Source organism: Gallinula chloropus (assembly GCF_964237585.1).
Source record: "Gallinula chloropus genome assembly, chromosome: 1".
NCBI classification, from domain to species: domain Eukaryota; kingdom Metazoa; phylum Chordata; class Aves; order Gruiformes; family Rallidae; genus Gallinula; species Gallinula chloropus.
In genome coordinates this window covers 132,137,175-132,161,475 of record NC_140085.1, presented here as the reverse complement: position 1 = coordinate 132,161,475, position 24,301 = coordinate 132,137,175, and the positions used below count along the sequence as shown (strand labels likewise).

The 24,301-nt window shown below is 45.4% G+C and overlaps 2 protein-coding genes across 3 annotated transcripts in view; one reads left to right on the top strand and one right to left on the bottom strand.

Annotated features, from left to right (window-relative positions):
- Window positions 1-665: 665 nt before the first annotated feature.
- On the top strand, window positions 666-15,028 carry ZRSR2 (zinc finger CCCH-type, RNA binding motif and serine/arginine rich 2). Its single transcript, XM_084278721.1, has 11 exons — window positions 666-729; window positions 2,717-2,796; window positions 2,940-3,039; window positions 3,328-3,436; window positions 3,764-3,850; window positions 5,943-5,981; window positions 7,773-7,888; window positions 10,834-11,047; window positions 13,251-13,306; window positions 13,433-13,542; window positions 14,309-15,028. Exons 1-11 carry the CDS (start codon window positions 683-685, stop codon window positions 14,788-14,790), a joined length of 1,440 nt encoding a protein of 479 aa, XP_084134847.1. The 5' UTR covers window positions 666-682; the 3' UTR covers window positions 14,791-15,028.
- A 4,347-nt stretch (window positions 15,029-19,375) lies between these two features.
- Window positions 19,376-24,301, bottom strand: part of AP1S2 (adaptor related protein complex 1 subunit sigma 2) — a 30,597-nt gene continuing 25,671 nt past the window's right edge. Inside the window, exons 5-6 of one of the 2 annotated variants that reach the window (XM_084279569.1) lie at window positions 22,111-22,119; window positions 19,376-21,249 (exon numbers count right to left, since the gene is read on the bottom strand). In XM_084279569.1, the coding sequence (XP_084135695.1) occupies window positions 21,202-21,249; window positions 22,111-22,119 (57 nt within the window). In that variant the 3' untranslated portion in view covers window positions 19,376-21,201. The remainder of the gene's footprint in view (window positions 21,250-22,110; window positions 22,120-24,301) is intronic. The other variant, XR_014618144.1, reaches the window with a different exon arrangement.

The window sequence follows — 24,301 nt, the reverse complement described above, 5'->3', positions numbered from 1 at the left end:
GCTCCCCACGCCCCCCATTCCCTCCCCCGCCCCATGCCTCCCTGCACTCTCCTCAACAACCCGGCACCAGTCGCCTGGGGGCGGTGGGTGCCTCCGCCTGCCCCGACGAAGGACCCCACTCAGTCACCGTCCCGTGCTGGTTACTGCGTGGTGCTGAGCTGAGCTGAGCTGAGCTGAACTGAGCTGAGCCGAGCCGAACTGAGCTGAGCTGACTGCCCTGTCCTGCCGTGCCCTGCTCTGCCCACCGGTCACGAAGCAGCCCCACAGCCTGGATGGACGGACGGACGGACGGACGGATGGATGGATGGATGGATGGATGGATGGATGGATGGGTTGGTGGGTGGATGGATGGATGGATGGATGGATGGATGGATGGATGGATGGATGGATGGATGGATGGGTTGGTGGGTGGATGGATGGATGGATGGATGGATGGATGGATGGATGGATGGATGGATGGATGGATGGATGGATGGGTGGGTGGGTGGATGGATGGGTGGATGGGTGGATGGGTGGGTGGATGGGTGGATGGGTGGGTGGGTGGATGGGTGGGTGGGTTCGCGCGCTCTTCCCGTCCCGCCCCGCCCCGCCCCTCGCTGCTGCCCCGCCTGTGCGCAGCAGCCGGAAGGGATTTTGCGCCCTTCCGCCGCGGGGTCACGTGACATCCCCTTGGTAACGCAAGATGGCGGCGCCCATGTTGCTGCCCGAGTCCCCTCTGGGGAAGTTGAGGTAAGGCCGGGGCTGCGGCTGGCGCCGGCTCTTCTCGCTGCCCCCAGGGAGAAGGGGAAGGGCCCGGGGATCCCTGAGGACGGTTACGGTCCAGCTCCGGCCGAGGCCGCCCGGCCGCGCGGCGGCTGAAGTTGAGGCCGCCGCGCGGCCGGGCCTGGGAGTGGCGCAGCTACGTGCGGTAGCGCCATGGCCGACAGGCCGCCGCTGCGCAGGGGGGTGCGGGACGCGAGCCGCTGGCCGTGGGGGGCGGCGGTTGAGACCGCAGCCTGGCGCCGGGGGGCGGCGAGCGGAGCCGAGGGGGGTGCCCGAGGCGGGGCCGGAAGCGGGCGGGGCCGCGGTGGGTGGGTGGTGGGGGGGCGCGGCGGCGCTTGGCTCAGCCGGTGCGGGTGGGCGGCCCGGCCGCGGGGTGAGCCGCTGCCTCTGCTGTGCCCCGGGCGGCAGCTGCCGGGCCTGTGCTGCGTCCCGCCTGCCCGCGCTGCTGGCGGGGGTCGGCGCCCCGCTGGCTGGGGGGAAGAGGCGGCGGCGGCCGCGGGGCAGTGTGAGGCTCCGCGAAGGCCACGGCGCGGGGAGGCAGCTGGCCTGTGTGTGTCTGGATAAATGCCGTGCCCCATCCTCTCCGCAGGGGACGGGATCCCCTGTCCTGGTCTCTCAAGTTTTTTGGAAGCCCCGTATGCTCCACACTTGCTGGAGTGGCGTTGCTGGTCAGTGCTGTTTGGCTGGAGGAGGAGGAGAGCCCCAGCCCTTAGCAGCAGGGCTGCCGCTGTCCCTTGTGCCTCAGCTTTATGCCCGCTTCCTCGGGTGCTGCTGTGACCTGAGAACGAGCAGAGTTCCTTTCTCTTTTTCCTGGGCTTCGAGAGCACCTAGGAAATCCTGGGAACTGGGGAGGGGGTATGCTCGCTGGTACCCCCTAGCCACCCTCTGAGCAGATTCGTTTCAGGCAGGAGACACTGCAGGAGTCAGTAGGCTTGCTTGGTCAGAGATAGAAGTCTCAGAGGTGGGCAAGGCACGCAGTCAGGCATTGGTCTTTAAAGGCAAGTGTTCTGATGCCAGGATGGCCGCCATGGTGTTACTGGTGGCGTGCACAGGTGTGCAGATAGCAACATGGTGAGTAACCCTGAACCCCAGCTTAGAGATGCGGTTGAGGTTTTGGCAATCTGAGTTATACCTATGGAATCTCTTGAAATTACATGCTTTGAAACAGGAAGATTTTGATCTCCTGACAGTATTTGGTGTGGCAGAATGACAAGAGCTGGAGACCATCAGTCTACTCTTTTTCCATTATGAACTGACTAGGAAGAGACAAGCTGGAATGAAAAGTGACAGAAAAGGGTCACTATGAAGAGGCCTTCAGATACCTAGAGGGGTTTTAACCGTAATGAAAGCACGGTGCTGCTTGTAGGCAGCCTTGCAGGGTGGTTGGAAAAGCAAGGGTGACTCTGGTCAAACTTCAGTAGCAGAAGAAGAGACCTGAGTGTTATCCATGGTGCTTGTTAAGTGTGTTTTGCAGGCATCTATACATTAAGACTGATGCCTACAAAGAATATCAAGGGAGAAGGGAAGGGACTGAAAATTTCATACCCTGTAAAAGAGAGGAAGGTAAGAATGTGCTGACAGGTGTGCCAAAACTATAGGGTAGGAGATCCTCAATTTTTTTTCCCCTAATCTTACCTGGTGACCAACCTTCAGGAGCTGAGCTGAGGGAGATTTCATGGAGTTGGCTATAATGTCAAGTACTTCAGAGCTCAGGATGAGACCCTGTGTGTTGTGTCCAAATGTGAACATTGCTGCTGTCCACGTGCAGCTCTACCAGTGTAACTGCAGGTTTCCCTGTGATGTCAGGTGTCCCTGTAGAGGCACTGTTTCATATGAATAGCTCTTGAAATGTTTTTGTGGGGTATTGTGCTGCTGATGTAAAGTGATGACGTGTATGACAGGAAAACTTAGCTGTTTGGCTGTTTTAATGTGAATAATGTTTTCTCATCTTCAGCCATCAGAAGTACAGAGCGATTCTGAAGAAGGAGAAGCGGAAAAAAAAGCGTCAGGCACTTGCCAAGCTCAGGGACTCAGGTAACTCCAACGTGGTTTGTATTGTTAACAGAACTTGTGGTGATTTTCTTTTCTCTCTGTTTTATCAAAGGATCTAATTTTAGGCATTCTTGCTGGCTGTAACATCCAGTTATTTAGATGGATTGTTTTGTGTTTTTTCTCAGAAGCTACAGAAAAAGATGAATCGGTCTCTGAGGAGGAAGAGGAGGAGCTGGAAGAAGAGGACGAGGAGGAAGAAGAAGAAAAAAAACTTGAGGCAGAAAGGTGAAGAGTTTAGAAAATGGCATATATGCAGCAGATACATTTGCAGTAAAATCCATTTTGATACTTTGAAAAGTTTTGGTATATTCTGTAAAATAGAATCCTTTGTGTATATTTCAGGCTTTGTCATTTTTCTCTAAAACCTTCCTCTGGGATCAGCTGTCTCTTTAAGAAGATCAGATAAGCTGTAATTATTGCAGAACTAACTAATTTTAATTGTATGCATGACAATCGCGTCAGTTCTGGGTAGTTTTTACGTTTTGTCTAAGTAGTATCTGGTTTCCTTGGTAGACAAAAGCTACATGAGCAGTGGCTGCTGAGAGAAGAAAAAGCCCAAGAAGAGTTCAAGCTTAAGAAAGAAAAAGAAGAGGCTGCAAGGAAGCGTCAAGAAGAGGAAGAGGTAATGGATAAACTGAGTGTTAAAATTGTGTCTGGCAGTGAGGAAGACTTGGTGTGGTATCTTGTACTGTTATTTAGTGGACCCAGTTTTCTTGATGTTGGTATGTTTGAAAGCATAAGCTCTTCTTTTCTTCCATTCTAGAAGAGCAAAGTTAAAAAGAAAGGGGGTGGGGGGAAAAGACTCTTTAAAAGGTTTTTATCCAGGAATTTAGTTGCTTATGGTAACTGGGTGAAAATTTAATGGTCAAGGAGTTGTAATACAAGATCATAGTATTGAATTTGACTGATTAGAAAGCATTTTTTCTTTCTCTGTTTTTTTATCATAAAGAGGAAGATCAAAGAAGAATGGGAAGAGCAGCAAAGAAAAGATAGAGAAGTGGCACAGCAGAAGCAGCAGGAGAAGAGAGAGAAAGAGGTGATTCCTGGCAGTGGGAGGATAAACATGTTACATATCCTCTTATGTTATCAGATGCAACAGCCATTGCATGTTGAAGAGGGATGTTACTCTCATTAGCAGACGTGTAAATGTGTTTGTTCCTTCTCTCCATTCTGTCTAAATTCTGGAAACTGCCTCTCACTGCTAGAGGATCTGTGTCCCTGGAAGGATAACTAGTTTTAACACACCTGGCTGTTCATAGTATGTAATTTTTCACGTCAGTTAAACACAGAGGCACGCTGTGAATGCAGGTTCTGAACGTGCCCTGGTTGCATCGTGTGTTGAAGATAACCCCTGCTCAGCTGAGCACAGTCAGCTGTGAAGAAAAGGTCTGAGGAGGATGTGGGATATGGAATGACGTTGCTGCTGTTCCTTAACACAGTTAATCAAAAGATACGTTACAGCTCTTCTTTACCTGACTCATCCAACAGGACGTATCTTTTTCTCAGAGCTCCTTGGGTGGAGAAAAGAACAACACTGAAGATACCAGTCCTTGATAATATTTCTGTTAACAGTACATTGGTCTTAAGTTTTAGAAGTTGAATGACCTGGATGTAAGATGTCCATAAATCCAACACAGAAATCACCAGCAAAGGGTGCAGCTTCCTAGGACCTGGTCGTTTTAGTTTCTCCACGTTCACAAGAGATTCCAGTCATTTCCCTGGCAGGTGTCTTGCTGCTGGTCTGGTAGCCACAGCAGGAGGAGAGACGTGCACAAACAGTATTCTCTCCTGCATTTGGTAGTGTTTTGTGCCAGTGATTACACAGCTCTTGCATGACAAATGAATAAGAGCAGTTGTTGTATTTCCTGTTGTACTTCGTCTTGTGTTAAGTGTCCGTTTCTCTCTTTGCAGAGTAGGGAAAGGAAATGGTGCTCGTGTCCTTCGTTAGGTTGAGGTATAGTTCCAAGAGAGTTGAACCATGGTAATGGCAGGATTTTGTTTCTTCCCTCTCCTTGTGTTTGGGTTTGCCCAAGCCCTCAGTGGGCTAATGTAGTTCCCTGAACTAGATGGAAGCTGCTTTCTTTATGGTTTGTTTTGGTTTGGTTTTTGCTGGGTTACTGGTTTAGTGAGTTAAATTGCCCCACAGAGGCCATTGAGAAGCACCCAGAGGGAAACTGGGTACCCAGCTGGGAGTGGAGCCACCCATTTCAGCAGCAGAAAGTAGTTTGGTCTGTCTCTTGAAACAGCAGTTTATTCAAATTCTGACTTACACATTAAAAAGAATCCCTCCCTAAGATGAAAAAAATAGATTTTTCTGGTTTGGTGGGGGGTTTTTTGTTTAGTTTTTTTTTTTTTTTTAGTGGAGTAGATAATGTTTGATATAGTTGATGATCAGTACCAGATGCTGTCTGGGTCCTGATCTTGGACTGCACTCCTCTATTTTATTTGTTCTTTCTCTTTTTAAATTGAATTCTCTTCCAGATGAGAACAATGCCAGCATATTTTCTTGCATTGGTTGTGTTTAAATGTTCTGGGTTGTAGGGTTTTTTTCTTGGAACTTCTTCAGATAATTTGTTGGAACTAATTTCCAGTCAGTTTTGGAGAGTGACTTTATTGTTTTGCTCAGCCCACTCAGAAGAAGGAAGGGGAAGAAAGCATTGTTGTTTTTCCTATGCTTGGAATGCTAGATGCAGTGAGCTTGATATCATCGTTTCTTAACAGTTCCATGTATTGCTTTAACAGTGTGTTACATGAAATGTTCTGAGTTAAAATCCTCAGTGCAACTAAATGATTATGGACTTAATTGTAACCAGGCTGAGTACTTATTTAAGTACCGAGTGGTTCAAGTATAGTTTTGAAAAAGAAGAAAATGAAACTTCTGAAGTTGTCTAGCATTTAGATTAGAAAATCATCTACATGAGGGTCTTGTCTGGTGTATCCTTTAACAGCTTTGTAGAGTGGGAATTGCTACAGAGCAAAAGTAAAAATTTCCATTTTTAAAGCAAACCCCATCCAACTTTTATTACGTGCAATCATTAAGTATTGTAAATTAGGTTCTTAACTGAAGAAACCAGATGTTTTGCTTGTCCTCAGGGTTTTCACTAGTCCTGTGTTTGCACCATTTATAGGCAGCTGTGCAGAGGATGCTGGATCAAGCTGAAAGCCAGGTATGGATGCTCGGAGCTTGTTTGAAAAAGAACTGGAAAGTAATTTAATTGCCATCCGCTGCTTGCCTTCTAGCATGTTGTCCATCTGCTCTCAAGAGCCTAATGGCCTGAATAAATTTAATATGCAGTGGCTTGCATGAGCTGTAAACAGTTATTTGCTGGGTGGAGCGTCACTGGGCGCGTTCCTGGCTGGCTGGTGGCGGTGCCGTTGTGCATGCTGATTCCTCTTCAGGAGACCCGAGTCAAAACGGGTCTGGAGGTGCTGCTGCAGTGCTGGTAACCCACCGTGGGTGATGGTTTATTTGGGAGTTGGAAATCTAAATCAATCTGTCAGTCCTTCTGGGTGGCAAGACAAACTGGTCTTTTTAAGCAGATGGCAGGCTCTAAATAAAAGGATTCAGTGGTGGAGGAGGGCATAGATCCCTAAGAGGGGGGGAAGGTGGGGGAGGGACAAGCTGACTGCTCGGGTGCCTGGAAGAGCATGGATCTCAAGGTGGTGGCCTGTAGTAAAGACAACTGCAGGTTTTATTTGTATTTTAAAGAGGATGGATTCAATTTTTCATATTGCTTTAAAAAGTAATTTGTTTTTTTAAACCTGTCATATGGTTAAACTGCTGAAGAGTCTTGTTCTGCTTCAATCACTAGGATGAATCCAAAAATTATTCTGGTTAACCACTTGTACGTTGACTGATGTGGCTATGCTGGAACTGCATTCAGTTCCAAATTGTGTCCAAACAGTTATTTGGGTAGGGAAATCCCTGTGTCACAACTTGGGTAGAAAAATGCTCTCAACTACTACCTGGATGTGTTAGCAGACACGTCTGCAAAGTGATACGCGGGAGTGTACACTGGAGGCTTCATTATAGTATTTGTTCTGGGTTCAGTCAGTTACTGTTGAAGTGACAGTGCTGTTCTGTTGAGAAAAAATTATGGCCAAGAAAGTCATGAACAGAACTGGGATCAGGGTCAAATGCTGCTCGTAAATAAACAGAGTTTTCAATAGATTTAAAACAAGAACTTAGGCTAGTCAGCTTTACAGATCTTTAAAATGAAAGACAGATCTAACAAAATGAAAATTCCCTTTTTAAAATGAGTGTTGTGTTTGTAGTCGGTCAAGGCTTGCAACTTGATAATCCCATTCTGAATCAGAGGAACTGTACTGGCCCAAGAGGATTGGTATGGAGGCTTTTACTTCCACTGCTGGCTATGAATTTTTATTTTCATTTTTTTAAATTCTGGCCTTTGGCATGTTACTTTATTTTAGCCTTTTCTGGCTGCATAAAAAGCAATGATGACAACCTTACTGAGGTAAGTGAGTAGTCCCTGGCTTTCTGTCTGCCAGGTGTATAATGTGCTGCTCAGCAGGTCCCGGAGTGAAGTAGGTGACAGGCTTAGCTGAACGGGAAAAACCTCTCCCAGTGCATGTCACTCTCATGGGTAACACATGAAATTCCTGTTTGAGGAGCAAATATATTGCAGCTCTTGTGGTTGTAAAATCTTAAGCAGCTTTTCCTTTAGCCAAAGAGAGCATCCAGTTTAGTGGGTCTTTTGTTAAAAAGTTATAAATATTATAGTTTTGTTCTTAAAACTGAATGATGACCAAGAGAAGTGTTTTCCATCACCCGAGGCCAAGGCGTGGGGCAGCTTTGTGAAACAATGCTTAAAATAGAGTCAGCTTTCCTTGTGGGAACACTGCCCTCTGAGCTGCGTGTGGATGCGGTAGTTTTATTTGGACATTACATTTTTTTAATTCTTTGTTAATCTCTGTGTATTGTCATGTGCTTTCCACAGCTGGAGAACGGTGTGTCCTGGCATAACCCAGAGCCCCCGGAGAACATAGGAACGGAGAAGGACAGAGCGAATTGCCCGTTCTATATTAAAACAGGTTCCTGCCGATTTGGAGACAGGTAATCGATTGAGTATTTACCAGCAGAGAGGTGGAAGGGAAGCAGCTTCATTAGGTCCTGTGCAAGCTGAAGAGAAATTGCTGTATAAATTACTCTCATGTGTTTGGATGCGGTTCTGTTATTCATGATAGAACGAGACATCAAGAGCAGTAGAGTTGCCTGGCTGGAATGGAGCTGTTATTGTTACGGTGCATTCTGATGACACTGGTCAAACTGACTTTTCCTTAACTTTCATACATGCACAATTATATTCAGACAATGTATTTGATTTCTGTTACTGGTACAGGCCTGGTATGTCAGATGTTGGGTTTTTATCTTGCTAATTTGCATTTGCTGCATCATCCAAAAAATACAAAGGAAATCTCAGATGGACTAAAGCAAGTTTAGGTGCAGCTGCCCAGTTGGGAAAGGTGTTGTGTAGCTTCCAGGCTTGTCCTGTTTGTGTAGTTTAAATGCACAATACGTTCATTCTTGATATACTGTTATGGGTGCCCTGTCTCAGAATGGAAATACAGTAAAAAGCAAGAACAGAGAAGGTTAAAAAGGTGATCAGAGATGAGGAACAGCTTCTGCAGGAGAAGTGGCCAGCTCATCTGGACTCTGCTTTCAAAGAGGTGGTGGAAGAGGGCTGTGGTGAATAAGCATTGAACTCATCAGTAGGATGGGAAGGATTATATACTTTTATTATGAAACAGTTCAATTAAGTGTCTCAAGTGCTTACCAGCCTTTAAAAAAATAAGTACTTATATGAAACTAATGGCAAAACTTGTTGGCAGAGGACATGGAGACCAGAAGTGTAAATGGGCCTGTGACATACAGGTTCATCAGTGACCATTAATGATCCGAATGCAGCATCCAGCTAGAAAATCCCTGAAGTTTTTTGTGTGGGAATAAAAAAATGTCTCAGTAGGGAAAGAGTCTGATACTCAGTACTTGAATCTTCAGCTCAAATTAGTAAGGCTGTTTTACCAGTTTGTATCACTGAAACATGAGGTTCATCAATTACAGCTTTCCTTATCTTAGGGGTAATTTCTGTGATGTATAATATTGTGGATAATTATGTGAGAACTTAATCCTGTGGGAGCTTCCAGTCCACACCCTTTTTCTATTCTAAAATATGCATTGAATTCCTAAACAAGACTTTGGCCAGCTTTTTCACTGCAGGCAGCATTTTTGCTTTTCAGATGTTTAGTCCTTTGTAATCTTTGCAGTATTTTCATTTTGGAGGTCTTTAATAGCAGGGACCTCCGTGGATTAATTATGGATTGGATAAAAACCAGTTTTGCCTTTAACTGCAAATAGGCTTGGTCAATAAATACTGAGAAACTTCATAATCTGCCCTACTCTCACGTGTAGTGGATCTCAGCTACCTCTCCATCTTCCTTCCTCCTCTTCACTTACCTGTCTCCTTCATACTCTGATCATTTTAACCCCTGGTGCTGCCCATATTTGAAGGACTGAACGCAGCTAGGGTAAGAACTGGAAGAATGGATTGGAAGCTGCAATGGACTGTAGTGGTGAAAAACTGAGAGTCAGTTACCAATAAATAACTGATGAATCTTGCAAAGCTCAGTATGCCTTGAAGTTGAAACTGGATGAGTTCACTGCTATTAATTTCCTGAGTAATTCAAACCCTAATATTTTGTAGTGGATTCTGGGTCATTCATTTTCCTTGCCCAGGGAGGAGTGTCCTCTCGAGAGATTCAGAACCTGCTGGGACACTGCCCTGTGCAACCTGCTCCAGGCAATCCTGCTCTGGCAGGGTTGTTGGACTAGATGATCTCCAGGGGTGCCTTCCAACCCCTGACGGGCTGTGATTCCTTGGGGTTCCTTTTGTTCTGTCTCATGCTGTGCTTATTTTCTGTGCAGACAATGCTGGCTAGTTATAATGTTTTGAGGTACATTGTTAAACAGAACAGTGAAATGAGGCAGCTTCTAATTTATTTTTTTTTTTGTAAAAAATCAAATTATTTGTCTCCAGTTTTAGTTGTGTACTTTGGGTTCTGTTGGTTGTTCTTTGAATTCTGAGGTGCCAAGCAGAAAGGGAGAGTCAGCGTCTGACTGACTTAGTGTGGAAAGAAACTTTCTGAATCTGAAGTCTGGGTTGTAATTGCCTGTTTTGAGACTTGACCTCCCTCCAATTTGGCTGTGCTTTGCCAGTGCTAGACAAAGAGTAGACTAGTCTGACTGTTTTTCTGATCATGTCATGAAAAGGAGAAATGTGGTGGAGAGTGTGTGACCCAGTTGCTCAGGGAAGTGTTTAAAACCGAGATCTTAAAGCACAGTAAAATAAACAGGGAGGCTAAAGCCTGAAGGTTTGTGGGGAAGAACTGTGTTTCAGCATGTGGGAGAGGTAGCCTGAATGTGATGGATGATGAGGGAGATCTGTGGCTGCTGAGAAGACATAGATTAGGATCAGACTTACTTATGAGAAGGATTTTTTTTTAAAGTGGAAAAATACCGATCTCATACTCATCCAGCGTCAGGGCTAAATGTTCTTCCTCTCCCCGCTCCCCCACTGTGGTGAGAACAACTCCAGTTGAAAGTTGTCCACTTTGCAGAAGGAAGAGCAGGGACTTGCTCTACAGTGTCTGAGGAGATTGTCAGTAGTCTTTCTGTGCAGCCCTTCAGAAATGGAGGGCGCATCAAAACCGAGTAGCCTAGAGCAAATCGCTGTAGCCCTCGCTGTGTTGCTGGTGCCCGTAGCTTTTGCAGGCAGGCTTTTTCCAGCCAGGTTCTATCTATGTACCACAAAACCCATTAAGATCATACACAAACTCACTTCCCAAAGATGTGTTTTAATAATTGAAACGAGTTCATCTTCCACTTAGTGATTTTCCTTCGTAACAGCTGTCAAAATGGCAGGAGTCTCAAGTTTCAACCAGGGCCTCTTCTGCTGGAGGCGCTGACCTTTTCCCTCCGCTTTCCCCACTGCAAACGCCCAGGTGCTCTCGCAAGCACAACTACCCCACGTCGAGTAAGACACTACTAGTCCGAGGGATGTTCATTACCTTTGGCATGGAGCAGTGCCGGCGGGATGACTACGACACGGATGCCAGTCTGGAGTACAGCGACGAGGAGACCTACCAGCAGTTCTTGGAGTTCTACGAGGACGTGCTCCCGGAGTTTCAGAACGTGGGGAAGGTGGTTCAGTTTAAGGTATGCACCTGTGTGTTACCACGTGTTAAATATCTAACATATACTATGTAAGTTGTGCTTTACTAGCCTTAACAGGAATTCTGTCCAGCGTGCCCTAGCTAAAATCCCACATCCATTAGAGAACTAGACAGTGTCCTTACAACAAACTGTATCTCATGTCACCTAGAAACTTGTCACTGCTGTTAGCGTTGTCTTACTCAGGGTGAAACTCCTCTCCCATTCTCCTGAACAGTTATTCATGCTGCTCTGCAATCTGTTTACCCCACAGCCCCTTCTTCATTTAGCCCTAGACACGGTCTGCTGAGAGTGTTAGAAAATGTAAATATATCAGGGTTATTGTATATGTGCCTAAGAAATGAAACAGTGGGGGTACAAAATGTATTTGGACTATGCATCCCAACAGTGGTCATTTTAGGACTGGTTGGATAAGATGAGATCAAACGATGGTGAACTGAAAAGGCAGTAGATATTTCAGTAGGAGGAATTAGAAAAAAGGTAAGCCAGGTAAATGGTGGTGTGATTTGCCATCCATCCTTAGTTTCTGCATTTGGTTTGCTGAATGTTCTTTGCTGAATTTTCCAATTTGTATTTTGATTTCGTATGGGGGAAGATAAGGGACCTGTAGATGGAGCCCCATGTTGCCCCAAAATATACAGCTTGGATGGTGAAATCTCCTTGTAGCAGAACCTACTGCAGCATCCCTTTCTGCCTGCCATTCCGGAGCATTTTCCTGCAGTCACCAGGAGGCACGCAGTGTCTCTTCTCCTTTTGTTTCCATCTTCTGACAGCTGCCTCAGAACTGAGGTTGTATCAGCATTTCAAACAGGAGGACAGTAGAAAAAGTGAATTCTCAGTAGTTGCATAATGAGCTTTATAGGTAAGAAACCTTCACTGGTTTGGGGAAGCATCCCCTCTGTATTTGGACCCACAGGATATTGAGAAGCTGTGCTCTGCCCTCCCAAGATGGGAATGTAGGTTTCCAGTGAAGGGCGAGTTGAAGGGGTGCCTTGCCATCCAGCTCCGATCCTGGCCTCTGAGTCGCTGCTGTCACACGCAGCTGGGCAGAGCTGCACGTACATGGGTCCCTGTGACTAGCAACAGGGTGAGAGCTTTGAGCTCAGCTTCTGGAGTGGCTGTGCAGCTGTAGTACAGCTCTCAGGGGTACACGCCTTACACTGCAGATGCTTAGAAATGGCAAGGTGGTTGCAGGGCTCTTACCTGCGTTTGAGTCTCTGCTCCCATTTAGAGTCAGATGATACGCAGCTCTCTCCAGTTGACTCCCCTTTCCAGTGTAGCCCAGGGTTTTACTCTTGCTATTCTTTCTGGGAAGCTGCTCCAGCACCTGGAAGATCCTTAATAAACATGCTTCTTTCTCCACCTAAAAGCATCCGTGGTGAGATGTTTGAAACATTCTCCTTTGTTCTTGTGTCAGTGTTTATCTCAGACAGTCAGACTGCTCTAGTATGTCACAGTACCACTGCTTGTTCCAGTCCGAAGCCCGTGCCTGACCCAGTGCAGTGAGAGGTACTCCCCGAGGGTCGGCCAGGGTTCGGTGAGGAAAGGAGCTGCTTGCCTGGCCTGGTGTGGATATTGGAAGGGGTCTAGGGGCAGGAGAGGCTGGGCTTGCAGTTCACCCGTGGAGAACAGGGTTCTGCCCAGCTTGGCCCTGCCCATGCCAGAACACTTTGTAGCGACCAACAAGCTTTTTTTAAGTTAAATTGTGTTGTTTTTGAGAGCTTTGGATACACTTGCATGCTAAGTCAGTATGAAAAAAAGGCATTTTGGAAGTGTACAGTGAAAGCTAGTGACTTCAGCTTTTCTAACTCATCTCACAGGGATGCTGTGAAGCAAAATTGCTCCGAAGAGTCTCTTACTGTAACGAATCCCACACTTCCCCATGAGGATACTACAAGTGTTTTGAGAACAGTATTTGGCTGTTGCACAGTAGGGTTGGCCCAGACCAGTGCAAGACAGTTGAGTACAAGCTGTTACGTGAACTGAGTGAAGCAGAGGTCCCAGTGTTAATCAGAGCATGGCTCTAGGAACCTTTTAGTTGGCTAAAACTAAGTGTTCAGAAGAAAATCACGTGTAAGTTTACGCTGATGAGCTGTCACAAACCAGAATGGCTGCCATCTCAATGTGCCCAAGCTGCTGTAGAGCAAAAACCTTCCCTTGTACTGACTGCAGGTTTCCCTCCCCGTAGGTCAGCTGCAACTACGAGCCTCACCTGCGAGGAAATGTCTATGTCCAGTACCAGTCGTAAGTACTCGCAGTCTTACTAAGCTTTGTTCCCCTGCTGTGATGGGAGCCTGAAATCGGTAAGGAAGATCTGTAATGGCTGTATGAGGATGGTAATGCTGTGTGTGGCTTTTTTCCTTTTTAAAGGGAGAAGGACTGCCAGGCAGCTCTTGCTCTATTCAGCGGACGATGGTACGCAGGCCGACAGCTTCATTGTGAATTTTGTCCTGTGACAAGGTGGAAAACTGCTATATGTGGTAAGTCACATCAGGGCTCGGAGAAGGGAACGTGTTGTATTGGAAGAGTACTTACAGAAGCAAAAAAAGAGGGAATTAGCTTGTAGCTTTCAGGTTTGCATAATGTTCCAGTTCGTTTCATGTGTAGATCCAGGCCTGGAGGTTGGTGGCCCTGCCTGTGGCAGGGATGTTGGAATTCTGTGATCCTTGGGGTCCCTTCCAACCCAGCCCATTCTGTGATGCTGTGATTTGTGTTTGGAGACAAATAGGCTAACTTGCTTGTGTAGATCTAGGAAAGAAAGGGAATCCTTGTACCGTGTCATGTAGTGTGCGAATCGTTCTCGTGGATTGGCCTTGGACTGGAAAAGGAAGTTTGGATCCTGGCTTTGGAAACAATAATTTTAAGGTGGAAGTACAGCAAGTACTAATTTCTCTGTTCAGAAAGCAACAGCAGTTTTTGAATCATCAACAGTTTGTAGCAGTAACTGTCACATTTGACTTTAGTACCTTCATGTAAGAATGTAAATATAGGTAAATTATTTATGGAAATTGTTTTAAGTTAAAACCTTCATAGCTGTTAAAAAGTAATCCAAGAAAAGGACATATTGAAAAATAATCTTGTGTGAATGAAATTGGTAGGGCATCAGGTGCATGTTTTCTCTGTTTGAAGCAGCAAAATTCAGTTAAACAGCTTGCTTTCTGGTAGGTAGATAACAAAGAGATTTAACAGGTGTGGTTCATGTATTTAAAAAAGAAAAACCAAAAAGCAACCCCTGATGTGTTGCAGGCTTGTTTGAAAGGCAGAAGTGTCCCCGAGGGAAACACTGCAACTTTCTTCATGTATTCAAAAATCCCAACAATGAGTTTTGGGAGGCCAACAGAGACATACGTCTTTCTCCTGAGCGGACTAATCAGTTGTCTAAAAACTCTGAGAGGAGGAACAGATCGAGCCATCGAGACGACTATTACAGCCGGTCACGGAGAAGGGGCAGCCCCAGCCCGGACCACTCCTACCGGAGAAACGGAGAGTCGGAGCGGAAAAAGAACCGCCGCAAGAACAAGCGGAGGCGCCGGTCTGGCAGGTCCCGGAGCCGGGAGAGGAGGAGGTCTCGCAGCAGGGGGAGGAAGAGGAGGGGCCGCAGTCGCAGCAGAAGCCATAGTCGAACACGCAGTAGGAGCAGAAGCCGGAGTTCCTCTCGATCCAGGAGCAGGGGTAAAAAGAGATCGAGCAGCAGAGGGAAAAATAGCGAAACTCCCAAAACAAAGTGAGAGTTCCCTTTAGAAGGTGCTAATTGATCATAGAGCTGACAAGCATTTCCAGTAGGGCACCAGATACATTTGAGTTTCAAATAAAGTGTTCTTGCACATTAAAAATGTTTCTTCCTAATAAAGGAACTTTAGTTTATTGTGTGCTAAGCTTCAGAAAATTAAAAGCCCTATATAAGGTGTGAATGTCAAGTACTCTAGCTACTCTGTCCCTCTGAACTGCTGCAACACCCGGATGCGTACCGAGTACAAATAGAAAGAGAAGTAAAGCTTATCTGGTATGTGCTGATTTCTGTGTTACGTGTGTGTTAAGTGTTCGCTGTCCCTGTGAGGAGTTAGTACAGAACAGCCAGCGCCCTGCAAACTGAGCTGCCTGTAAAAGACTGCTGCTTGTATCCTTCCACCTGTTTGTGGGAAATCTCTCTCTAGGCACAGGAAACAGAATCATGTTAGGAGCTGGAGAAAAGGGACATAAAAGACATCGCTGTTTGCCTGTACGATCCTTGCCCAGCGTAGGAGCTTTGTGGTCATAAGTGTTGGATTTTTCTCTCCCCTGACTGAGCTGAGCTAATTGCCTGTAGGGATTGCAGCAGACTAAAACCGAGCAGGATGTACACAGAGAAACAATCAATTTATTCAGTACCTAAATCTTCGGGTAGGAGTGGAGACGGTGCGCTTGTAATCCTTGACTGAGGACAGCAAATACTTGGTGTGCCTCGTGGTTGTTTTCAACAACCTGCCTAACCCAGGCCGCAGAGGGGGCCGGGAACTGAAGATGGGTTGAGTGTTGAAGGCTCAAGACGGTTGCAGAGTTGCCAAAGAAACTGAAGGGTTTATACCTGACGGGATACTTTAGGGTTTTGGGGGAGAGGAGGACTTGACTTTAAGCCTTTTTAGGCTTCTATTAGAAACAGCTGACAGCACCCTACTGCCTTGCCTCTCGGTGGTCAAGTGGAGAGTAGTGCACATAAAAATTAAGTTATTGGGACAAAACCTTCTTGAAACGACAGCCATATTAGTGAAGTACTGGCAACTGGATAAACCCTTACACATATCTCTTCCCTCTGACAGGAAAGCTTTGTGCTGGTACATGGACTGTACTTCCCATGGCTTAACTACTGGTACTTGCGTTTTGTGGCACTGAGGGAACAGCTCAATGCTGCGGAGACACCTCCCTCTCTTTAGCCTCTCCAGAGACCTGGGGCTCCTGCCCTGAGAGGACGGTTTGGGCCACCGAAGTCATAAGCCTCAAGTAGACTTGAAGTGCTCCCAAACAGATGCTTGTTATGACTTCAACCACGCAGTGTGAAGTCCCATAGAAAATTTGGGTATCCAAACTATGATAGCATTCCTCACAGCAAGGACCTTGTTCCCCCAGGATAGTTAAGAGTGAATGAACATTGCTTCTGGATACGATATATATATTTTTGCTTTTCTAAATGCATACCACACCTAGCATGCTGATGATGCATTTTCCTTCCTTCATGTGTAACTGTTGTCCGATATGGAGTAATACAACAAAAGTGCTATATATTGTTCAGTTCAGACCCGACCTTCACTATGTATTGTCATAACCATAGGCGGAATTATAGCTTAGTTAATTTGATTAAGTGTTTTAGTTATTAACAGATGTAGGACTTGTAATTTAATAGCATAACTTTTGAAATAACAACTTTGTTTGAAAGGCATATTTCAAAGGACAGACAGCACGAAGTTTTAAATTATATTTGAGAAATTTCTGACTGCCCGTTTCTCACCATGTATCTCTCTCTGGCTGGAGCTTACAGACGGGTTTCCCCGGAGGTTTCTGTTTCTCCAGAGATGCTCACGGGTCTAGTTGGGTCCCTTGTGCCGAATGCAGCACACGGTTTGGTTCCCCGGAGCAGAACCGAGCTGGCAGCTCCTGTGACCTCTGCACTTCACCACAGGTGCTGCCTTGTGTCCCACAGCTCGTGCTGCTCAACTAACCTGCGGGTTAGGGGTCTCGGGGAGCGGGGGGGGAGCTGATCTGCACCACGTGCAGTGCCTTGTACATCCTGTGTCAGGCGGCCGCTGAGCATTAGCCGAGAGAAATCGATTACGGGGCTCAGACAGAAGGGGAATGGGGTGGGAACCTGGGACCAGGCAAGTGAAATAAGGAAAGCAGGCCTCTAGGATTAGGGACCATGTGAGAATTCCGCAGGTGATTAGGCTCCTTGTCCCCCCGGTTTCATAATAGGATCTGGGAAGCTAAACTGCTGTATTAAAAAAGAACAAAAAAAAAAAAAGTTAGTTATAATTAAAGCAAGAAAAACTTGCCCAGATATGTTATGTCAGAATTCACTTTATTTCTACTACAATAATGGCTGAAGCTTCAGTTTCTTTTCTTTGAGGTCTGGACCCAAACTTGCCAGCTGTATGGGTGCAGCGTAGCTGTAATTATCATTCACTTCCACGTGCAGCCTGCTTACTGCACAGAAATTGAGTGCTGTAGATCTGACATTAGTTTGCATTTGTTAGCATGAAACCTGGAATTCAGCCAGTTTTCTAACTTGGGAGTTCATGTATTTCAGTATTATTTCCCTAGTTCATACCTTAAGTAGCGTTATATGCATGGCTTTGTGTTTCCTTAGTAGCCAAAAGCGAGCTATTTATTCTGAAGAGGAGAAGAGACTACGAGTTGTTAAAAGTTAAGCTTAATTCTTTTTTTTTTTTTTTTTCCAATGGGGAGAAGCTCCCAAAGAACACAGAAAGGATTTAAATTGGCAAGGACCAGCTTGTTCTTGCTGCGTGTTATTCTGGGTATTCCATGTAAAAAGACCTTACAAAGTGAATTTTAAGTTAATTGGCCAAGTTCTGTTCTGGCTTGTTCGAAGGGCTGCTGAAGAGCAGAGGCTTTCAATGCCAGGGTGTTCTGCTCAGTTGCGGGTTGTGCGAGGATCACTGAGGCGCTTTAGAGTGACAGTGAGAGCAGGCGTTGGTAGAGGGCTACAGGCACGTGGTTAGGGTGGGAGCTGGACCCCCCACAGCCCCTCCAGCAGTTGGGGTGAAGCAGGTGCTGCCTCTCTCCTTTGGAAGGAGGAACACAGCTGAGCTGGGCAGCACCATGGGGCTTTCTCCAGTGGCAGAGGGGGAACAGTGACAGCGTGGTACTGGTGACAGCAGTGGGTGGGCAGGCACAAGGGGAGGGGGCTTGTCTCCAGGCAGCACCATGTCCTGCTGTTGTGCCTGGCAGCTGCTTCCCTGTGACATCCCTTGCTGCCTGTTCAGAGTAGCTAACTGCAGTCACAGGGTGGATGGGGCTTTGCTTTTCAGGCTTCACACCTGAAATGTCCGTCCTTCTTCGGCCCCTCCCTTCCTTGAAGGGCAGATGGTCTGAAATGGGTCCTAAGGGGCTTCCCAGCTCTCTGTCCTCTGGCTGTAGCATGTCCTTCTGGGGTGCAGTTCTGCGTTACCACACTCGGTGTATCGGGAATTGCCCTGGAGCTTACCAGTGACAGTGCTGTGTGCTAAGGAACATTTTCCTGACATAAAAGCAAGAGCCTGTCTGGAGACTCTGTTGCTTCCTGTCCTGGATCAGCACTTTGTACAGAACATGAAAGTCTCTGCTAATTAATAACTTAAAGGCTTAATTTACTTTCTTACATCATCTAAAGAGTGCAGCTGATTTTGCTTTCACTGTAAGTGTGTTGTAATTAAAATAAACCCCTACTATTCCACATACCCTTCTATTCAGCACTGATCTGTTGGCTGAAATCTGTGGTTTTGATTTAAAAAAAAAAAGAAGAGGTAACACTGACAAGTGACACCTGGGTAAGTGATGAGGCTGATTACAAAGCAAGCCACACAGGCACGACCCATGGCACATGGTGACTTAACAAGGCTGCCACAGGGTGACCATCACCTCAGCTTAACCAAAAGGAACAGTGGATGTTTAGGAAGGCCCCTTTGAGCTTAAGGCTCAGAGATGAAGACACTCAGGCCAATAACCACTTGCCAAAACAATCCAGAAATACTGATTCTTTCACTCCCTCCCCCTTCCCCCTCCCCTTACAAGACAGGAAATTTAAGGGACAGGATTTTCCTTTCATGCTATTAAAGAAACACCCTGAGACAGTAAGCTTTCCCCATCCTTGTGCAGGTGGTATCAACCAGTTCAGTTTTTTCAGAAAGACGGAGAACAGATTAGGCTGAGGAATTTTTGAGACTAGGAGGACTGCGAGCAGTGCACTGACTTGCTTGTAACACCACGTAAGGCACTGGAGATTGAAGCTGTATTATCCAGAACCATCCCTCAAGCAACATGTGGTTTGGTTTAATTTTCCAATGAAGCGGCACAGCCACATTGATTTACCATCCCCTGTAACAAACTTTAAGTTTCACGTGGTAAGCCTTCCCAAAACTTGCTAATTTATTGCTTTCTGTACAATTTGAATGGGTGTAAATAACTTAACTTGGACACAAGATACTCTCACATTTTTTTAATAAAGTGCTCGAGAACAGGTTAAGCACTGAAATAAAAGTTCCCTTTTTTTAAGCTCGCCCTGAGTAGCCTCTTCTTTCCCCCACAAGCCCCAGACTGCAGTCACACGTAACACACAGCAACGGTGTAAAAATGGACATTTATTACAACTAAACCAATGTGACAGACAGGGGTCAAACAGTTTATTTGTCACGATCACAACAAAGCTCAATCCAGCCAAGCACATAACAAGTGACAGTGTAAACTTTAAAAACACATTTAATACATATAAAATCGCTTCAGGTTTGACTTTAGGTAATTTTACCACTCCAGTCTCACATACAAGGTCATCCCGCTACCGCTTGAACCTCACCCAGCCCCACAGGTTGTGCGCTGGAGACACCCCCCCCCCACCCTCCGCTTTTGTGTGCCCTGGGGTAAAACCGGATACCCTAAAGGGTGCAAGTAGGAAAACTCTAAGAGGGTGAGCTCCCAGGCTGGCCCCGCTGCTGCCATGAGCATTTATCCTGGCATTCACAGCTTGGGGGGCTTGTGATGCAACACTGAGCCGTTCCTGGTGGGCTGAGTATCACCCCAACCACACCAAGCCTACAGCCCGGCTCTCCAGCTGGGACAGTAAACACTCGCCCCACTAGCGATGCCAAAGCCAAGCTCTGAGAACTGGCACTGCTTGCTCAAGGGAACAAAAACCATCAAGTTCACCTTGAGGAAGGGAGGGGGACAACCCCCCGCTTTCTCAGGGACCTTGCAGATACACAACAGAACTTGGCTACTCCAAGGTGTGGCACTGGCACCTCAACAGTGGAAAGCAGACAGGAATTCCATTTCCTCCAGTGAAACAGGGCTAGCTCATAGCTACTGAGAGTCTGCAACAGGTGTCAAAATGTTACCCAGTCTGTCTGCTCTTGCTGCACATCAGCTGGTTCAACTGGGAGTTGTGCCAGGGATGTCACACATGAGCAGTGTGAGTCAAGGAAAGCAAGTAGAAGGATACTGACACTTAGTGGGGGTCAGTTCCTACACACCCACTCAAGCATGACTATAAAACACCAATCAATACAAATTAAATTTGTAGAGTTTGAAAGAAAAAATAAGAGAAAGTCCCTTATGTAAAGCTCCTCCTTTCCCCTCCTCAGAAGTACCCAGTTTTCACTGCACACCTCCCTCTGCAGTCAGAAAGCCTACCTCCTTCCTTGCTAACAGCAGAGCTAGAGTTTCCTTACTTGGGTGGGTTGGTTGGTTTGGTTTGCTACATGCATTCCCTTTTCTGTATAGTAACTTGCACAGTTTTGCTCAAGGTAGCTACAACTGAAGTACACCTTCATTTCCAGAGAGTCGAGTAGTTTGCAGTTCTCCTGCAAAAAAAATAATCATCCTATCTCCTTAACAGTTTTCACCAGCTGGATATGTGGCTCCTAACAGGATTCTTTGGTATAATGACAAATTCAGTAGTAAACAGGTATTTCCAATCTCGATGCATCAACTGAAATAAGCAGAGTTACCACAAGTGGTGACCAAAATGCAGATGAGCGAAAGTCTTTGGTTGCATAAACACAATTTCTACACCGTAACACTTGGTATCTGGAGTTGTCCACGTAGCATCTTGTCGTTGAGAGATACGCTATGTCATAATGATACATTTACTTCCTGAAGTCAAGTTTGCTTATAAAAACCAGAACACTTACTGAAGTCAAACGCAATCTTCCTATGAACGCAGCGAAGGGAGACACTGAGTCAATTTAAATCTAATTCCCTTTCATTTATGATTTCTGGACTTGAGTTTCTCGTTCCCTTTTCAAAGGAGTATTTTTCTTGTAGGCCTGAATAAAGCAGCTTAGCAAAACAGTTAATACTGACAAACAGCATCTTAACACCATTAGCTAAACATTACAATGAAGGCAGTGAACATTTACAGTATGAAACACTGAGATGTCATCAGCTGAAGTGACGATTTATGTCAATCCAATCTCTTCAAGTACACTACGTGGGGTCTCTGCTTCCTACGGAGGGAAAACGTGAGACAGTGGTAAATGGACCCGGTGCTGCCACCGCATAGTTCCGCACAGGGGTTAGTACCAGAGATGCTTAATTAAAGAAGAGAAGCTACCAGACACGACAGCAGAGGAGTTCTGCAGTCGGCAAACACGGTATTAGCCGCGCCTCTCAAAGAGCCGTTAATTAGATTGCCACGGTTCACAGGGAGAGCTGGTAGATTTTATTGCCCTTAAGCGTAATAAACATAAAGCAATTCAGATGTACCAGCAGGGAACAAATCCCAACCCAGGAAGAGAGAGATGATTTGGGGAGGGATGAGGAAGCATCTTGCAATGGAGTCAGTGATTTTTGTGGCGAATTGTTTCATGGGTCTCAAAAAAAAAATCTGTTAGGGAAGTATGAATAAATGGAGGAATGAAGTGACCGACACCACTAAGATACAGTATCCCTTCAGCTCTTCCTAAAAAGCCTGGGTTTTATTTTCACACCAGCCCCATGCTTAGTTGATGAAATCAGATCAAGGCACCTCGGTACACCTGGTGTCAATAAACTGGCCACCTAAAGAACTGGACCAGCTGCCAGGATTTGAATGATATTATTCCACACCAGGCATAAAGTTTTAGGTTAAATCTGATTAATAAAAAGCTTTGTTTAGACTCAGGGCAAGTTGCTCAATTCAAAGCTCCAAAGTTATCACCAGTTTTGTATCCATTATTGCTACAGCATCTGAAAAGAAACAGCAGTTTAATTAGAAGCGCCAGGCTGCCCTTTGCCATGGTTATTAACACCAGCAGAGTGAGTGAGAAGGGATACTGTGTCCTCACTGAAACAGACAGTTTTAGTACCCAGAGTATGAATAAACTTACTTTAGCATCCTAAAACAAGACATGTCATGAAGCAGAAAAAAAGGCAGATAACAGTTAAGGCAGCAAACAAAATTTTTCAACTGCTAAGTATTTATTAGGAAAAAAAATTTGTCAATAAAATACATAATTAAGCACCTTAAATCTTGCAACCACCCCCAGAACATGGTCCCTCTCAATCCTGACTACACAGCACTAAATGATTGAGTTTACAACCATCACTCAGTTCATGTATAAGGTGGATTCAGTATTGAAGGAACAAGAAGTCACGACCTTCTAAAGGCAACTTCACTTGAGAACAAGTCAGTGCTTGGAACAGACCACCACTGAGCACTTCCAGATGGCTTCCAGAATCCAGCAGCAAATAACAAATTGCAAGAAAAAGGCAAGTGAAAACTGGAAACAAGACATTTGGCATTATTTCAAGAGCTGCTGTTTGGGCTTTTTTCCCCCCTCACTGATGCAATATTTAAATATTCTTAGAACTGTGGTGACCTTGATAAAGCCTGGCAGGATGGCAGGATTAAAGATTTACATGTGTATTTTAATACAAATCCTCCAAAAGACAATACTAATTGAAGAAAAAAAAGCTATATAAAGTTCTTAATACAAGCTGTTGTGTTATATTCCCGTATTACTCAGAGTATTCTCACAGAATACAACTCGGAGCATTTAAGAGTTGTGAGAATATCCGTAATAAACCAACATCTCACATTTCATTGATTAGAGAGCAGTGAGCACTTACAGTTACTCCGTGGCAAAACAGTGTATTTACTAAATTACCTGGTAAAAAGCTGCTCAGTAGCTACAAAGAAACAGTGCCCTGCTGCCGCTGCCTTCAGAGCAGGTCAGTATTACTGTCTCCGCTGCCAACTCGAAGTTGCAGCAGGTAATTTTCACCAGGCATATACTTCACTCCAGATTAAATTTCTTCCAGTAAATCAAGGTCACCTCTAACAATGACTGTACAGCCACATATCTCAAGGACATCAGCTACTTGCCCACAGACACCTCACTGGTAAAACTCAGGGAGATTTTAGCTTTTTAATGCTACAGCAGTAACCTTGAGGCAGACATGCCGCCTCAGCCTGCGCACTGACAGCCTGTTCTCCAAAGGAACAACTAATGGCTAACATATTTTGCTAGAGGAATAATTTCATCAATTATGACTTGAGACAAACAGAATGAATTATATTATGTTTTGTTCGTATAATTTGTTTCAGGAAGTGTCAAACATTTTATCCAATTGTTATGGAAAGCATTCTGCAGTATTATACACTACCTGCAGCTCAGAATCACCCAAGGCAAACAATGCAAATGTGAAATATATCAGAACACAGATGAGGAAAAACTCATTCACATGAGACAAAAGTGCATGCAATACTTTATTTCAAACATGCCAGGAAAGCTAATTCATTACCTAGTCATTTAGAAGCAAGCAGCTGTATACAGATAACAAGAAAAACAGCATCTCATTACAGCTCAATGCACAGCGTTTTAAGCCAACAGGCATGAAATAATGCAGGCTGAAGCAGCATTAACCAGACATTCAAACACGTTGTTAATGTCTTACAGAGAAAAAGGCAAACTTGGAAATGGAAAACCGTTCCTATGATCTCATTTCCTAAGATTTCAGAATGCTGCAAGTCCAATCCAGACCTTTTGTGCAGTCCCCTAAACCTTGAGGTTTCATGTCAGTGTAACATTTGGAAGGTAGTGCATTACCACATATGGGAAGTACAGGGAACTGGCCAGCTGCGGTTAGTCTCGGTAGCCAGCTCCTTGCTGATTACATGTGAACAGTTCTCAAAACCAGCACTGTTCTTAGGTTGTGAGTTATTCTCTTCTAATAGGCAAGCAGAGGATGCAGTACGTGCTCCCTCACTCTGCCCACAGTTTTTAATTGAATGGCACTTGTATTCACACTCGTGGCAGTTCTGATTTACATGGTAGTCTGCACTTAAAACTGGAAATACCAGTTGAAGGAGACATTTCAAGTATGCTGTTAATGGTCTTTTTTAAAAAAACCCACCCTTTCCAGCCCTACACCTTGTAGCTTCATATTTACACATGTCATTCTCGCTGCCCTCATCAGTTCTGCCTTCCTCCTCCTAAGGCAAATCACACTATTGTGCCAGGCTCAAAAAAGGACACTGGTATGTGCACCTTCAATGGAGATGCAAGGTCTGCATAG